General features: G+C 42.7%; 2 protein-coding genes across 2 annotated transcripts in view; one reads left to right on the forward strand and one right to left on the reverse strand.

Moving 5' to 3' along the window:
- LOC122738812 (platelet-derived growth factor receptor-like protein) overlaps positions 1-12,632 on the forward strand; it is a 42,362-nt gene extending 29,730 nt beyond the window's left edge. Inside the window, exons 5-7 of the mRNA XM_043980722.1 lie at positions 1,815-2,108; positions 7,365-7,504; positions 11,935-12,632. Of these exons, the coding sequence (XP_043836657.1) occupies positions 1,815-2,108; positions 7,365-7,504; positions 11,935-12,165 (665 nt within the window). The 3' untranslated portion in view covers positions 12,166-12,632. The remainder of the gene's footprint in view (positions 1-1,814; positions 2,109-7,364; positions 7,505-11,934) is intronic.
- A 123-nt stretch (positions 12,633-12,755) lies between these two features.
- CCDC69 (coiled-coil domain containing 69) overlaps positions 12,756-18,457 on the reverse strand; it is a 40,435-nt gene continuing 34,733 nt past the window's right edge. The window contains exons 7-9 of the mRNA XM_043981519.1: positions 17,311-17,430; positions 16,448-16,545; positions 12,756-14,843 (exon numbers count right to left, since the gene is read on the reverse strand). Of these exons, the coding sequence (XP_043837454.1) occupies positions 14,675-14,843; positions 16,448-16,545; positions 17,311-17,430 (387 nt within the window). The 3' untranslated portion in view covers positions 12,756-14,674. The remainder of the gene's footprint in view (positions 14,844-16,447; positions 16,546-17,310; positions 17,431-18,457) is intronic.

Below are 18,457 nucleotides of genomic sequence, written 5' to 3' on the forward strand. Positions count from 1 at the left end.
AATAGTTCCAGTTAATGGGGACACTGTTCAAGTCATTTTCTTTATTCTGTATTTCTATGTGCCTTTACACATCTCTTTGTATTCATCATATTTGTATTTTTAACGATTCTACAGTATCCCATTACTCTTATGTGCCATGATTTGTTCAACCATTGGACATTACAGTTGTTCCAAATTTTGTGTTATAAATAACATACGGTAAGTATGTTTGGATAGTTGTTTACTTCTTTCAAATTTTTGTCTTTTTTATTATGATGAACTTGACAACCAACAAACATAAACATTGTTTATACAAAGAATAGGAAAAGTATAAAATACCCTGAATCTCAATCATGCATAGCTTGCTTTAAATATATAAAGTAGCTATATGTATATGTACATATATGTGTGTATATATGCATGTATATGTCTATGTACACATGTATTTGTGGGTATGCATGTGTATATGTATACATGGGTATACATGTGTGTGTATCTGTACTGTGTATGTATACTGTGCATGTACATGGATGGATATGGTTATTAATATGGATATGGATTTAGTAGCCATACTTTCCTGCTTGTCTGTCTTCTTAGAGCTTCCTTCTGCTTCCCTTTATGTGTTTTTTAAATGTTTCACTGAAGGGCAGCTAGGTGGTACAGTGGATAAAACACTGGCCCTGGATTCAGGAGGACCTGAGTTTAAATCCTACCTTAGACACTTGACACTTATTAGCTGTGTGACCCTAGGCAAGTCACTTAATCCTCATTGCCCTGCAAAAAACCCCAAAAATGACAACAACAAAAAACACAATAATTTACTTCTGGGGCAGCTAGGTGGTGCTGTGGATAGAGCACCGGCTCTGGAGTCAGGAGGACCTGAGTTCAAATCTGGCCTCGGACACTTAACACTTACTAGCTGTGTGACCCTGGGCAAGTCACTTAACCCCAATTGCCTCATCCCCCCCCCAAAAAACCCTAGCCAAATGTTTCATTGAAGATCTTTTTTTTCTTTTTCAGTATTATTATCACTACCTCTCTCACTCCTTCCTGTAACTCTACTCTCACTATCCCCAAAGAAAATAAAAGCCTTCCTTGTAACAACAACAACTAGCATTTATATAGCTCATTAAGGTTTGCAAAATATTTTATGAATATTATCTCATTTTTATCTTCATGACAATCTTGGGAGGTAGGTGCCATTATTATTCCCATTTTACAAATAGAGAAGCTGAGACATGGAGAGATTGAGTGACTTACCCAGGGTCAGACAACTAGTAAGTGTTTGAGACTAGATTTGAATTCATATCTTTCTGATTCCAGGTCCAGCACTCTATCCACTGTATGACCTAGCTGCTTCTAGTATACTATAATAATTTGTTATGACACATAAGTAAATTCAAGCATAACAAATCACATTGACTTTGTCCTAAAATTTATGTCCTATTCTGCACAGCTAGTCTAACTTCTCTGCCAAGAAGTTTGGTCTCTTCACTTTACAGATGGAAGCCTAAAGAGGGGAAATGACTGTTCCCAAGACATACAGGGTATTAAGTGGTAGGGCTGAAGCTAGAACCCAGGGTTCAGCATTCTTTCCACCATGTTTCCACAAGTATTTATTGAATATAAATAAAGACAACATATGAGAGCGTCACGCTCTTGGGGATGAGCACAGAGAATGGGAAGGTAGGGCCATATCTCAGGGAATCTTCCAGGATCTGTTCATAGCAGTAAAGGCCAGCAGGGCCTTGTTCCAGATAAGCGTCCTGAGAATGCTCCTCTCAGTTGTTCCCTACTCTCTCTCCTGCCACCCCCTCCCCATCTTCACCCTCCAGATCCACAGGAGCTCTTCATCCCCACTGAAGACTACTATGAAGTGGTACAGCTTCGGACCAACCAGCCAACTCTGCTGCCCTGCCAGGTGACCAGTCCCGAGGCCCAGGTTACACTGCACAGGGAGTTCCCCCCTGAAGAAGTCCCTGTGGATGGAGTGGATATCTCCTTTGATGCAAAGAAGGGCTTCACTATACATAGGCCTCGAGCCTCATTTGCCGGCTCCCTCTTCTGTATGGCCAGCCTGGGGGGCATTCGACAGATCTCTACCAAGTACATATTGATCTATATCAACTGTGAGTATGTAAAGGGGACAGGACAGAGGTGTTACATGGGACTGAAAGGTGGAGGAGAAGATAACATGGCAAGGGGGCTAGGGACTGCTTGGAGCTTTGGATTAGGGAAAAGGGAGTTGATGACTTGGGCCTGAGATGGTAGAATAGATTAGGGCAGGACCTCAAATTTAGGGCTTGATTTATCGTTTTGTTGATGGTCTAGACTTAAGAACATGATAGAGAAAATGTTTATGATGCAGATTAAACTTAAAAGTGTGTCCTGCATATATCACCCCCCCCCCCAAAAAAAAAAGATAGTTAAACATTTATCAGAACACCCTTGGACCTAATAGTCAATAAAGTTTCAACACTTGTCATGTCCTCTGGACAGCCTGTTGTGAATTTGCTCCTTCTACATGAGGCTCTAGTGCAACTAGGTCACAAAGTGGATAGAGTGCTGGGCCTGGAGTCAGGAAGACTCATCTTCCTGAGTTCAAATACTTATTAGATGTATGATCTTGGGCAAAGTCACTTAACCCTGTTAACCTCAGTTTCCTCATCTGTAAAATGATCTAGAGAAGGAAATGGCAAACAATTCCAGTATCTTTGCCAAGAAAACCCCAAATGGGGTCATGAAGAGTCAGACACAACTGAAAAACTTCTCAACAACAACAAATGTGAGCCTCTTATGAGCTGTAATTATGCACATATCTTGAGTATAATTTCTGTATTATTAATCTGTATATTATCATACATATTATTATGAGCTATAATTATGCACATATCTTGAGTATAATTTCTGTATTATTAATCTGTATATTATCATACATATTATTGTAGAATTAAGCTATACTTCCTCCCTGCCCCTCATCCCCCAATTCTAGCTACATCTGAATGAATTTTTTTCAGTGTGTACAGAAATGCTTGTTAATATGGCATGTCTATTTGATGTCTATTTGTATACATAGTAAATGACTATGGCAGTCAACTGTCTGTGTATATAGGAAGGAGGCTTCTCTATCTCCCCAAGGAAAGAATACCCAGGCTTTGGGGATGAAAAAAAAAAAAAAAACAAGAGGAGAGTCACAGAAAGGACAGGTTTTCATTGAGAAAGAAAGTTGGGACTAGCAAGGAGAAATGATCTGGGGTCCCCAAGGGAGAATGAGGTCATCCTGAACAACTTGGGAAATGATGCTGATGCTGATGATAACAACTCGTTTATGTCACTTGAAGGTTTATATTGGGCCAAGGGACTCTAGGAGAAGAAGATGCTGGGCCTGGTGGATTTTCAGACTTTTTCTAGTAAGATGTAACTGAATAGGAATAAATGTAAAGATATACATTTGGATTTTTAAAAAATACAGGCTAGACACAAGTTTGGAACTGGAAATGAGTAACTGGAGAATAGCAATTCATATGGAAAAGGCTTGAAGCTTTGAATAGTCTGTAAGTTCGATATAAATCAGGAATATGACCTAGAAACCAAAAAACTAGTAGGAATATAGATCTAGAAGGAAGGAAACAAGCATTTGTTAACCACCTACTTTGTATTTAGATTTTTTTCCAACTCCAGGCCTAGTACTTGATCCACTGGGACACCTAGCTGTCTTTCAAGTTGAAAGAGGCCTTTGATATCACCTAGTCCAGCCCATTTATTTTACAGATGAGGCAATTGAGGCCCAGAGAGATGAAGTGACTAGCTTAAGGTCACAAAGGTAGTAAAAGGCAAAGCAAGGATTTGAATTCAGGCTCTCTGACTCCCAAGTTCCATGCTCTACTTAGATGGATTTGTTCTCTTCATTGGCACAGATCACAACTCTTCCATATTTTCTTGCTCTACAATTCTCATCCATGTCCTTCTATCAATCCATAATGATTATGATGATAATGATAATTTTTATAAAGCACTTACCACTTCAGTATCTTTGCCAAGAAAACCCCAAATGGTGTCACAAAGAGTCAGAACAACTGAAAAATGACTCAATAACAACATGTGTTAAGCTTACAATGATTGTCTCATTTGATCCTCACAACAACCCTGGGAGATAGGCAATATTATTATCCTTCTTTTACAGTTGAGGTAATTGAGACAAAGAGATATTAAGTAACTTGCTCAGGGTTACACAGTATCTGAGGCCAGATTCAAACATAGCACCAGAAGCTTTTTCTGATGCTTTTAATATCTAAAGGATGTCAGTATAGCCTTCAGGTTGCCCAATTTTTCTCTTTCATTCTCCAAACTCAATGGATTCATCTTTTTTTTCTTATTTTGCACAACTTTGGAGATATTTTTACCCCACTCATAGAGCTGGAATGATGTGTGACTTTACAAAACTTTACTTTATAGGACCTTTCACTTTACAAATGAAGAAATTGGGTCTTAGTGATCAAATGACTTGCCCAAGGTCACACAGCTAATAAGTGGCAGAGATGGAATTTGAAACCAGGTTCTCTGACTCTAGGTCCATTGTTCTTTCCTGTGTATGACACATTCCTCATCCACAATTTACTGTTGGTAACATATTGTAGTCTATTTATGCCCATGTTGCATCTTCCCATTACCTTTTGGGTTATCTGCAGTTTTGAGATCATAGTATTCCATGATTTGCAGATATATCACATGTGGTCTTAGGTGGTTTTAATAGGATCACATATCTAGAGCTGAACGGGACCTTAGAGGTCATCTAATCCAACCCCTTCATTTGATAGATGAAAAATAGAAGCATCAAATCTTGTATAAGATGGGTGATAGTTCCTTCTGCTCAGATCATATGGGATCACATATTTAGAGCCAGAGACTGTAGAGTCCAACTTTTAATTTTATAAATGAGGAACTGAGGCCCAGAGAGGTTAAATGACCTGCCCCAGCTCGCAGAGCTTTCAAGTATCTGAGGTAGGATTTGAACACAGGTCTTCCTGACTCCAAGTCCAGCACACTATTACTAGAATATTATGTCCCTTCTGGGGTTTACATTTTGAGAGAAATTGACAAGATGGAACACATCTAGAGGAGGGTAACCAGAGGACGGTAAACTGCATCACAAGATCAGTTGGAAGAAATGGTAGTGTTAACTTTGGCAGGGTGTGTGTGTGTGTGTGTGTGTGTGTGTGTGTGTGTGTGTGTGTGTGCATACACAAATGCACATGAAGTGAATAGATCTCAGAATTTGGGGTCAGGAAGACCAGAATTCAAATCTTTCCTCAGACACTTACTAGTTATGGGACCCTGGACAAATCACTTAATCTATCTCAGGTTCAGTTTCCTCATCTATAAAATGAGGATAATAGAAGAACATACCTTATATGGTTGTAGTGAGGATCAAATGAGTTAACATATGTAAAGTGCTTTGCCAACCTTAATGCACTTTATAAATGCTAGATATTATTACTATAGAAGTCTTCGGTAGGTCATGATGATGGCAAATTGTCAAGGGTCAGAAGAATTTGGTTAATTTTGCTTGTCCCCAGAGGATAGAACTAGGAACAATGAGTACCAATTATTGGAAGAAGAGTTCAGCTCACTATAAGGAAAATTTTCCTATCAGAATTGTCCAAGAGTAAAATGAACTACCTCGTAAAGTAGGAGTTCCCCATCCCTGGAAGAATTTAAGTAGTGACTAGATGAACAACTCCCTTAGGATTTGGTAAAATATATTCCTGTTCAGCGATGGGTTGGACTAGATACCCTCTGACTTTTTTTCAACCTTGAGGCTTTTGGATGAAGGACAGAGGTAACTAGGTTGAGGAGTATCAACCAGATGGCTCTCCTAGTCTGGACTAAGCTGGTCTCCATGTCTACTCTCTGTGCCTAGCATTGTCTAAACTGCAAATAATTTGTAGCTATGTCACTTTCAAAGTCTTTCTTATCATGGGGCAGTTAGGTGGTGCAGTGGATAGAGCACCGGCCCTGGAGTCAGGAGGACCTGAGTTCAAATCCATCCTCAGATACTTGACACTTACTAGCTGTGTGACCCTGGGCAAGTTACTTAACCTCCACTGCCCCGCAAAAAAAACCAAAAAAAAACCCAACAACTACAACAACAACAAAAACCCAACAAAGTCTTTCTTTCTTTCTTTTTTTTTTTTTTAGTGAGGCAATTGGGATTAAGTGACTTGCCTAGGGTCACACAGCTAGTAAGTGTTAAGTGCAAAGTCTTTCTTATCATACTCTCTGAGGACCAAGTCTGAGAATATGGTGGTGTCCTGTGCTGATTATCACTGAAATTAGACATCAAGGAAGACATAGAGCCAGAGGGTTACAGATTTAAAGCTGTGAAGGAGCCCTAAGCCATGGGGTAGAGAGGAGAGAGAGGGTAGTGGCAGGAGTATTAACAACCTGTCCAGCTGCAGGCTATAAGCTAGGGGAAGCAAAGAGCAAACTGAAGGTCAGGAGGGGGAGGAATCAAAGAGGACTCTGGGGACACGTTGGCAGTAACAGAAGGCTAGACTCATTTAACTGGCAGCTGAAATAGTTTGCTATTCTAGCTTCTAAAGAGGTCCCATAGCAGCTGTTCAGGGGAGCCTGATCCCAGACTTGCAAGTGGGTGTAACTGAAAACAGCTGGCCAGGTAGCCGGGTCCAATAATAATAGCCTCTTCTATTTCAACAACGTTTTACAGTTTATACAGTGCTTTACTCATCATGACCCTGTGAGGTAGATGGTTCTGGGATCTCTGAGGTATAGTGAGGCTAAGAAGCTTACAAATGATCACACAGTTAATGGTAAAAGCCAAGACTTGAACTCAGGGGTCCAAACTCCAAGCCCACTACACATACACATATTGTAGTCTCCTGGGAGTAAGGCACAGAGGAGGCAGTTCTTGACAATTGGAGCTAGAGAGGAAGCTTCAGAGACGATCTAGTCCAACCCTGTCTCTAGATCTCCCCAAATACTTGGATCCCTCTCCTCATCTTGCTTATCTACAGTGGAAGTCTTGATTCTCTTTGTTTTTTTGTTTTTTATTTTGGTGGGGCAATGGGGGTTAAGTGACTTGCCCGGGGTCACACAGCTAGTAAGTGTCAAGTATCTGAGGCTGGATTTGAACTCAGGTCCTCCTGAATCCAGGGCCAGTGCTTTAACCACTGCGCCATTTAGCTGCCCCAGTCTTGGTTCTCTTTAAAGTCCTCACACATGGATACCTGTCAGTCTGTTGGTTTCTCAGCCCCTACCTGTCCTTCCATCTTCATCAGTCACCCATGCCACATTGTGTTCATTGTATGTCTAGAACTAAGACTTGAACAATAGACTCCTTTTCTCCCTTCTGCTGCCCCCTGCAGACCCATCATCCTCTCCCAAAACCACCATCAAAGCCTCAACAACCTCTGTTTCCTTGGGAGAAAATTTTAACATAACCTGCACTGCTCTGGGAGAACCTGAGATCACCGTGGACTTCACATGGGAGTATCCAGGGCAGCTGGTAAGTGGAAGAATGAAAGGGGGCAAGACTCAGAAGCTAGGGCAGGCAGGGAAACCTGGGTAGAAGCTTTGTGGCATTTAACATGGTGATGAAGGTGGAGTGGGCAGGAGGAGATGTGGGCAAGGAGGGCAACAGGGGGTTGCTAGGAAACATGGATTATAGTCCTGTTGTGCCACTAACTCACAATGTGACCTTCTCTACATGGAACCTTAGTTTCTTATCTAGGAAATGGGGCTAACATTGGGTGCCCTGGCTATCTCAGAGGGGTGCCCTGAGGAAGAAATGAGCCAATCAACAAGTGTTTACTGAGCGCCTGCTGTGTGCTCATAGCATCCTCTACCAGGCATTGGTGGGGGAAGATCAAGTCTATCCTCATAGAGAGGAGAAAAGAGGGAGAGAGAAGGTTACTACTCTATCCAGCTGAGGAAATGGAGCTATCATGCATAGGGGGGAGGGAAAGCTGGAGAGTGGGGAAAAGAGGGAGAGAGAAACCCTCTAGCTGAGAAAATACAGCTAACACAGATAAGAGAGAGGGGGAAGGGCAAGAGCAGAGAGGGAGACAGAAGCCTACTCTCTAGCTAAAGAAACAGCTAACACATGTAAGAAAGAGGAAGGGGGAATGGGAGAGAGGGAGAGAAGGGGGAAAAGGAAAGTGGGGAGAGGGAAGAGGGAGAAAGAGAGGTGGAAGATGGAGAGAAAAGTAGGAGGATGGAGGAAAGGGGATGGAGGGAAGGGGAAGCAGGAGAGAGGGAAAGGGAGAGCTAACCCAGTGTTACTAAGAATGTTTAAGTCATCAGAAAGTGAGAGAAGAGAAATTGGGGGGGGGGGGTGGCTAGAGAGTACAGGGAGAGTTGCCTAATGAAGGAAGGGCTTAATCTGGGCCTGGAAAAGATTTGGACAGGCAAAATGGAGATTAATCAGGCAACCTGAGCAAAGTCAGGAAAGTGGCAGTGAGCAGGGAGCATGTGGAAGACACCAGAGATCATCTTGACCAGAATAGAGGAATCATGTAGGGAGAGTATCAGGGACAAATTTGAAACCCAAGGGTGGAGCCTGCGGTATAGTGGGAGAACCTTAAATTTCAGGCTGAGGAGGTTTGTATCATATCGTGTGGGCAATGAGGAGTCTAAGGAGATTTTTGAACAAAGAAGGGACATGTTCAGATCTATGAATTAAGGAGGATGACTTGGGCAGCTCATGTAGCTTGGACCAGAAGGAAAGAGGTCAGAAAACTTGTTAAGGGAACATTGAACTTCAGAAATGATATCAGCTATGAAAAGTACAAACTGCTAAACAAATGAAAAAAGTGGAGTTACTATTCTGATTCCAAACTATAGAGGCAGCATGAGTCCTGGACTTAAAAGTCGGGAAGACCTGGGTTCCAATTTCTGCTCAGTGTTTATCCCTGAACAAATCATTTAACCTTGATGTGCATCAGGAAACTCCTTAGGACTTGAACAAAGGGGTGGGTAGGTGGCGCAGTGGATAGAGCACCCGCCCTGGAGTCAGGAGTACCTGAGTTCAAATCTGGCCTCAGACACTTAACACTTACTAGCTGTGTGACCCTGGGCAAGTCACTTAACCCCAATTGCCTCACTAAAAAAAAAAAAAAAGGACTTGAACTAAGATAAAGACAGGTTTGTTGCTGTTTAGTCATTTCAGTTGTGTCTGACTCTTCTTGACCCCTTTTTGGGGTTTTCTTGGCAAGGATAATGTAGCGGTTTGCCAGTTCCTTTGCTGGCTCATTTTATAGATGAAGAAACTGAGGCCAAAAGGGTTAACTGACTTACCCAGGGTCACACAGTGTCTCAGGTGATATTTGAACTCAGGTTTTCTTGACTCTGGCACTTGTGGTGTTTAAAATCTAATGTGTGGTCACCTTGTTTCTACCCCCCCCCCCCACTGGAGGTAGGACTAGCTAAGGTTTACTTATAAGCTAGAAATGTCAGCACTAGTTTTTGGCATTAAGCATTTATTAAAGAGTAAAGAGAACACATGGAGTATAGTAAAGCAAGAAAAGCCTATCTCCTTTCCTCTCTCTCTCTGCCACCAACCTGAAGTCCCAGAACGAAAGAGGCCAACCCAGGGAGCCAGCCTCACCTTCCTACTTCCTGTCTCCCTCTCTGGAAGGGGAGGTCCTTCAAGCTGATTGTTTGAGGGTGGTCTTCTGTTCATGTCTTAGTCCACAGCTTCTGAGAACAACACCCCACTCAGGGCTGGCCAGGTGTGGTCTCAATTTAATCAACCTTAAGTAGGTTCTCAGTCAGTCTCTCAGTCTCACCCAATTCAATCAATTCCAAGTCAATCTTCAGGTGGTGCCCCTGGGCGTCTGCCAAATCCCATTATTTTCTCACATACTCTATCCATTGAACCACCTACCTGCCCACTAAAGACAGGTTACAATTTACATTTTTAGAAGGAGTTTCCACATCAGAAATACCCTGCATCATCAGTTCTCAAACTTTTTGGTCTCAAGATCACTTTATACTCTTAAATTTTTTTGAAAACTCCAAAGAATTTTTGTTTATGTGGGTTGTATCTATTGATATTTACTGTCACTGAAATAAAAACTGATAACATTTAAAATATTTATTAATTCATAAAAAATAATAATAAACCCATGGCTTCTTAATAGAAATAACATCTTTTTACAACCAATAATTATATTTTTGAAAAAAATTTAATGAGAAGAGCAGCATTGTTTTGAATATTTTTGCAAATCTACTTAATGTCTGGCTTAATAGAAGACCAATGGATTCTAATATCTACTTCTGTGTTCAATCTGTTGTGATGTGTTTGCTTTGATTGAAGAATATAAAAAGAATCTGGCCTCAGATATGTAGTTGGAAAGGGATGGATAGTTTAATAGGCAAATAATATCATAATCTTATTAGGAAAATAGTTTTTACATCAGGGACTCCCAGTGGCCAAGGACCATACTTGGGGAACCACTGCCCTACACTGATGAAATCATAGGTCTTTGTGTATTTTAAATTTGTAGCCCAACAACCCAGAGAGGAAAATATACTCCGTTATCATGCCTACAGCTATGAAGAGTTTTCTGTTGCTTTAGGCAGCTAGGAGGCTTACTGGATAGTGTTGGACTTGGGAACCAGGAAGACTTGAGTTCAAATCCTGATTCAGACACATACAGTGTGACCCTGGGCAAGTCATTTCACTGCTGCTTGCCTCAATTTCCTTATCTATTAAAAGAGGATAATAATAGCACTTACCCCACAGGATTGTTATGAGGATCATATAAGAAAATATATAAAGTGCTTTGCAAACCTTTAAGAGTTATATACATGCTAGTATTATTTAAATGCCCTGTGCCCATGTGTTCTTAAGAGCTAAGCATCCAGGGGGCAGCTAGGTGGCGCAGTAGATAAAACACTGTCCCTGGATTCAGGAGGACCTGAGTTCAAATCCATCCTCAGACACTTGACACTTACTAGCTGTGTGACCCTGGGCAAGTCACTTAACCCTCACTGTCCTGCCCCCCCCCCCCAATAAAAGAGCTAAGCATTCTCAATCAGAAGTAGTCTGGTAGGTGGGGTAAGACACAGATGCATTTCTTCCCATTCTTCCCTTGTAACATGTTGACCCCTCTCACACAAACTTAAGGGAGGCAGAATGTTTGCAAAGTTTTCATTTTTGTTGTTGTTCAGTTGCTTCAGTCGTGCCCTACTCTTTTTGACTCTATTTGGGGTTGCCAAGAAGGCAAAAAATATTCAAGTGGTCTGCCATTTCCTTCTCCAACTCACTTTACAGATGAGGAAACTGAGGCAAACAGGGTTAGGCGACTTGCCCAGAGTCACACAGTTAATAACACTTACTGAGGCTGGATTTGAACTCAGGTCTTCCTGACTCCTGATCCAGAGCTCTATCCACTAAGTCACCTAGTTTTCCATTAGTGGAGTCCTTAATTTTCAACAAAACATTCATATCCATAACCTCAAAATAGCCCTAGAGAACTAGGGATGGTACTAATATTTTTAGGGGCAGCTAGGTGGTGTAGTAGATAGAGCACCGGCTCTGGATTGAGGAAGACTTGAGTTCAAATCTGGCTTCAGACACTTGATATTTACTAGCTGTGTGACCCTGGGCAAGTCACTTAACCCCAATTGCCTCACCAAAATGTGTGTGTGTGTGTGTATGCACACACACACACACACACACACACATATATATATATATAAACCCCCATTTTACAGGAATGTGGGACCTAAGTAATTTTCTCAAGGCTGCATGGTCAGTTTGTGACAGGACCAGAATAGGGAGTAGAAATCAAGGATCTTTCTAAAAGATTTCATTAAATATGACATTAAGGATGGCAAAAGCTCCCAGGAGATGAAAGGGATGTAGCTAACAGCAACTGCTGGGGTTGGGGTTTCTGATTGATGCTATCCTGTACCCTCTCCCCCACCCAGGTGGGTCGGCCCCCCTATGTCAGTGAATGCTCCACTGTGGTGCGAAGAGCCGGCCAGGTACAGCAAGAATGGGAGAGTGTCTTGTATGTAGAGGAGGCCCGGGCCAAGGATCAAGGCATCTATACCTGCCGAGCCACAAACCTTCAGGGTACCTCAACAGCCAGCACCCGAATTCGAATCTTTCAGCCCTCACGGATCCTGGTTTCAACAGACAAGGCTGGTGACCATTAAAGTCCCTTTTTCGCTGCAAGGCCCTGACCTTAGGGCACCTGGAGAGTAAGTGATATATACCAATGTAGGTGGCCACATTCAACTACTCCTGTATTCAGAGGATAGATCATCTTTCCTCCAGTAGTGTGGTCTCCAATTTCCTTCATCTAGGCTTGTTGGAGTTAACCTTTACTCAAGCTACTTGAATGAGGCTCCCAAACCCAGACTCCTCCAAACCCTGCCTCAGACCCTAAACCCCCACCCCCAACCCTAACATCAAGTCCCCTGCCCCCTCCATTAGCGCCTTCCTGGTTAACAAATATCTGATCCCATCATGGCCTCAACAAATCTTGGGGGAATGAAGCTCAGGAGCCAAGCCTTTACCATTCAACTTGACCCTGTAGTAGCAGGCCACCCCCATTTTACTCCCTCACTCCCAAGACAAAGATGGAGGCCAAATAAAGACACTGCACAATCTTTATTTCAAACCTTGGCTTGCATTCAATGACTGGCTCACTGTAGCCTCTACTACATGAACAGATTCGCCTGCATACACACACCCCTTTCACACAGACAAATATATACACATACACACACTCACACACACACCAGAGTGCTACCTGAAGGGAAGTGCAGAATTCAGATCAACATCCAGGACCATGGCTCACAACCATGGTCCCTTTCCAAGGATTTCCCCCTTGCAAAGTGCTTGAGTGTCCCCATCGTTCCTCTAGGACCCAGACATAGCCTGGGTAACAGTGTGGGCCCATAGAGGAGTGGATTGCAGAATTATAGACTCCAAGGAGTTTAGATGTGGAAGGGACCTGAGAGATCATCTAGTCAAAGGATTATATAAAATCATAGAATTTGAGCTAGAAGGGACTGTAGAGCCCTGGTCCAATGCCCTCCTTTTAGAGATGGGGAAAATGAGCTCCAAAGAGCCAATGTTGTGGAAAGAGGTCTAGGAAGCAGGAGACCTGAGTTCCATTTCCTTGCTTGGCCATTCACTCCCTGTTCAACCTTGGGCAGGTCCTTTCCTGCTCTTGAGGTCCCCCTGTTCAGCTCTGACTTTGAATCTAAGCCATCTGCCCAGTCACATGGTGAATGAATAGCTGAGATAGTGCTAGATGATCTCAAACTTAGTGACTTGGAAAGGAAGGCAAGTCAAAAAGAGGAAGAAGAAGAGGAGCACCAGGGGAGTAGGTCCCAGTTTTCCTCAACTTTGAAAAGAATGGAAATCTTCAGCTGCCATGAAAGTGCTAAACTCCAAGGGACAGCCTGGAATTTCATCTTTCCCAGTCACTGAGCCCAGACTGTAGGGTAGAGAAAGAACAGGAGTCCAGGCCAGAGTAGGAGACCCAGGAAGGGGCAAAGTAGAAGTAGGGGGAGAGGGTAGGCCAGGAGAGGGGCTGAGTCTATTTTATGTTCTCTCCCACCTGTAGCCCTAATCATGCTGTATAGATTCAGCTGAGGAAAATTAAGGAAGGGCAGTTGAATGATTGAAGATTGAGTGGTTTGGCAGGAGGATTTCCCTAATCCAGTGGATTCTACACCAATTTTGGGTATCCAGAAAAACAGAAATTATCTATGAGCTAGACTGTGGCACACTGCCTCAGTATCACCCCTAGATGGCTGGGAAAGAGAAGCTGGGGTGGGGTATTTGGTAACAACATATACTGGGAGGGGGGGGTGCAGCTAAGTGGCACAGTGGATAAAGCACTAGCCCTGGAATCAGGGGGACCTGAGTTCAAGTCTGGACTCAGATGAGTGATACTTACTAGCTGTGTGACCTGGGGCAAGTCACTTAACCCTCATTGCCCCGCCAAAAAAAAAAAAAAAAGATGAAGAAGAAGAAGATATGGGCCAATGATAGGAGCGGCTGAAGATCCTGCCCCATGGGAATGGAAGGAAGAACAAACAGTGACCTGAGCCCTAAAACAATGGGTTAGCCTCTGAGATTCAGGAGGCCAGTTCCCCCCACCACCCTTGTTCCCTTTGGCCCTCTCTTTCCCCTTGGCAGGAGAAAGAAGATAAAACATGCTGAAGAACAGAGAAGTGGCCCTTAACCTCTTAGGATCAGAAAATAAGCTCTTGCCCCCTCTTCACTCTGAACTAGGCAGCAAAGAACTTGTAGAATGGTAAAGGAGAAAAGTGCTTGGACATCCTCTCATCTAACCCCTTAATTTTATCGAAGAGGAACTTGAGACTAAGAGAAGGGCAGTCACTTACTCCAGGTCACACAGGGAGTCTAGGGCTGAGCCAGACAGGAACCCAGACGAGGCAGCTCCATGTTCTTTCCCCTACACAAGCTGCCTCTAAAGAAAGGCTCCTCTTCCTGCCTCCCATTGTCCACCAGGAAAGGTTTAGTCTGGCTTTGGGCGAGGTCCCTGGGCTGCCCATAATGGCAGAGAACAGCCCAGAATAGCAGCTAGAGGGGCTGATGGCCAGGAGAAGGGAGGTTATCTTGATTATTCCCTTTCTTCCATCCACTTGCCCTCCTTCAACATCCCCACGACTAGAGTTTCCAGGTCTATGTGGCAAGGTAGGACACTTCTGTAGAGGTCAGTGGAAAGGCTGCTGGGGAGTCGCTGGTGACAAGCCGATATAACAGCTCCTCTTTCTCTTGCTGGATCTGTTGACGGAGCTGTGACTCTTTCTCCAGGGCCTCGCGGACGAGGAAAAGGTCCTCTGAAAGCTGCCTGTAGGACAAAGACCCCAGAGTCAGATATTAGGGTCTGTGCCCTACAGCAAGTTGTTCCATTTGAGTAGTGGAAGCTGGCCTGTCACCTCTGGGCAAAGGGAGCCCAGGACACAGGGAAAGGACTCCTAACTCTCTCAACCAATCCCACATTTCCTCCCCTTCCCCCGCACCCCATTAAAAAATCACCTTGAGGGACAGCTAGGTGGCACAGTGGATAGAGCACCGGCCCTGGATTCAGGAGGACTTGAGTTCAAATCTGACCTCAGACACTTAACACTTACTAGCTGTGTGACCCTGGGCAAGTCACTTAACCCCCATTGCCCCACAAAAATAAAAAACAAAAACAAAAACAAACCAAAAAAAAAATCACCTCAATTTCCTATGACTGAATAAATCATAGTATATGAATGTGATGTAATAATATTATGCTATAAGAAATAACGTAGGGGATGGTTTCAGAAACACCTGGGAAGACCTATATGAACTGATGCAAAGTGAAATGAGCAGAACTAGGAGAATAATCTATATTGTAACAGCAGTGCTATAAAGATAATCTACTGTGAAGTATTTAGTAACTCTGATCAACACAACGACCCACCACAATTCTAAAGGACTCATGATGAAAAATGCTATTCACATTCAGATACAGAACTGATGGACTCTTCCCTTCCTCTCCCTTCCTTCCTTCTTGAATATGGCTAATCTAGACATTTATTTGCATGACTACACATATTTGTAATGGGTTTGTTTTTCTTGCCTCCTCAAAGGGAGGAGAGGGGAAGAGAGAGAATTTGGAACTGGAAAAAAAAAAAGATTAAGTCTCTTTGCTTAAAACAAAAACAACAAAACCCATCCCAATTCCTAAAGTCCTCTTCTCCAAGGAAGCCTTCCTTAATTGACCATGTCTATGCCAATGAAGTTTTAGCATGGAGCTATGTGCTTTATATACTTCTTTGTAGGATGTTATAGCTTTTTTTTTTTTTTTTTGGTAACCAATGTCTTCTAAAACCTTCTTCTGGGGCAGCTAGGTGGCGCAGTGGATAGAGTACCAGTCCTGGATTCAGGAGGACCTGAGTTCAAGTTCGGCCTCAGACACTTAACACTTTCTAGCTGTGTAACCCTGGGCAAGTCACTTAACGCGAATTGTCTCACCAAAACCAAACCAAAACAAAAAAAACCTTCTTCCTCTGGATTCTACCCACTCTAACCACCCTCTCACCACTGCCCAAGACAGAGTTCTGCTCACAGATAGACTTATAGCAAATCAGAGGTGAAAGAACCTTAGAAATCATCTATTTTAACACCTGACACTTTTATAGATGGGAAAACTAAGCCCAAGAGAGGGGAGATGACTTGTCTAAGGTCACACAGAGTCTTAGGCAATGCTAGGATCAAGAAGACAAGTTTGTGGTACTGACTGGCAAATCAAAGGTGAGCTAAAAAAGGTAAGATGCTCCAATTCTGAGACTTTCCTAGGAGAACTGACAAATCACATCTGGAGATGCCTCAATCTTGGCTACACCAACCTATATTCATGACTCACTCCTATGAAGTTGTTGTTTAGAGAGGGAAGATGAACATTCAAAGGTAGGAATACATTACCTTGATACCCGTTGATGGTTCTGTCCTTGAACCTGAAGATCCTCATTCTCTTGTTGCAGTAGTGTAATCTTCTCTTCTAACGATAGGTTCTTCTCTTTCTGTAAAGCATTAGAAAGAAAGAAAACAGACACCAGAGGAGGTTCAACGTTGGGTCAATTAAACACGTCTAAATGCAGACAGCCAACTCCCTTTATCTGTAATAATGGCTATATGAGTATCAAGAAATCAGTTGATTTTCCAAAATTTGTCTTGGGCAAAACAAGTTCAACCTCTGTCCCATCAAACCATTCACTAAAGTGGCTAGCAGGTATAGAGTGGTTTACCTATAATCACCAAAGCTTGGAATGCTAGACTCTCAGAGATGGAAGGACTTCAAGGAAAAATATGGCCTGATCTCTACTTGAGCAGAAAGCCCTGCTTCCCCTCCCTTCAATTCCCTGAACCACCTCAATATGGAAAGAGAGGGTACTTTTGTTCTGGTCTCATCCAGAGATAGGGTTTCCCTACAACCTTCTAGCCTCCTTCTGGCCATAGTGGTGGAATGAAACCATGCCTGGCCTTGGAGTCAGAAAACTAGAGTTCCATTTTTGACTTGGCTACTAACTAACTTGACTTGGCTTACTAACTACTTAACTTAAATGACTTTTGGAAGTCATTTCTCTTCTGTGATGTCAATTTTCTAATCCATATAAGAAGGGACCTGGATTACATGATCTGTAAGATCCTTTCCAATCCTCAAAATCTGTGAGCTGTCAGAGTGAAAAGTCCCTGTGGCAGAGGGACAGAAGTAAAGAGGTAAGGGTATGGAGAATTACATGAGGAAATGGAAGAATGAAGACACAACAGAGAATTCTTTGACGTACCACTGTTTCCATTTGCATTAACCTCCTGTCCAATTCATGGATACGTTCATTCTTCATTTCGATGACAAAGTGCAGACTCTCCAACTCCTGCTCCCAAAATTGGCTGGGGCTCCCATGGTCCTAGACAGAGAAGCATGGATAAAGTCCACTCACATATCTCTTCACTGACCAAGACTGGGAATTGTCATTATGCTCTTGATCAGGTAATACTTTTTAGACCTTGGTTTCCTCATCAATAAAACTGGGAAATTAAATTATCCAGGCCTTGCTCACAGACTTGTTTTGGGGAACCATCAATGATGTTGGGTCCCTTCTTCACCAATAAGGGGGTAACACATTAGGCCTGCCTTGGCCATCTGTGACCTCCCTCCCCATCTCTTTGAATCACAGATTCTCTGAATCAAAGACTCTTAAGAGTTGGAAGGAACCTCATCTAGTTCAATCCTCACCTGGGCAAGAATCAATCCTATCTACATCCGTGACAGGTTCATCTATCCAAATTCCTCTTTGAAGACTTCCAGAAAAAGAGGAATTTATTACTCTGTAAGGCAGCCCATTCTATTTTAGGGCAGCTATTATTAGGATTTATTATTATGAATGTGTATTATGTTTTAAAATATAAGTATAGGTAACATATATTAATAACTATAAGCATATATGATGAATATGTAGTAGATTAAATAAAACCATAATTGAATTAAATATACCACTCATAATTATTAAGAAGCATTTCATATTTTTTGAGCCAAAATCTGCCTCTCTACCACTTTTACTCAGTGTTCCTAGTTCCCAAGCTAGCATGTCTTCTCCTAAGTATTCCCTTTCCCAGGCTAAGTATTCTCAGTTCCTTTAAGCAATCCTTGCATGACATGGTTTTAAGTTCTCTTACTGTCCTGGTTTACTTATAGCTAGTTAATGTCCCTCTTAAAATGTGGTGCCCATGGGGCAGCTAGGTGGCTCAGTGGATAGAGCACTGGCCCCGGATTCAGAAGGACCTGAGTTCAAGTCTGGCCTCAGACACTTAACAATTACTAGCTGTGTGACCCTGGGCAAGTCACTTAACCCCATTTGCCTCACCAAAAAAAAAAAAAATGTGGTGCCCAGAATTGGATACCATACTGAAGCTCTAAGCTGTGTCTATGATGAG

The sequence above is a fragment of the Dromiciops gliroides genome, chromosome 2 (assembly GCF_019393635.1).
Source record: "Dromiciops gliroides isolate mDroGli1 chromosome 2, mDroGli1.pri, whole genome shotgun sequence".
Taxonomy (NCBI): Eukaryota; Metazoa; Chordata; class Mammalia; order Microbiotheria; family Microbiotheriidae; genus Dromiciops; species Dromiciops gliroides.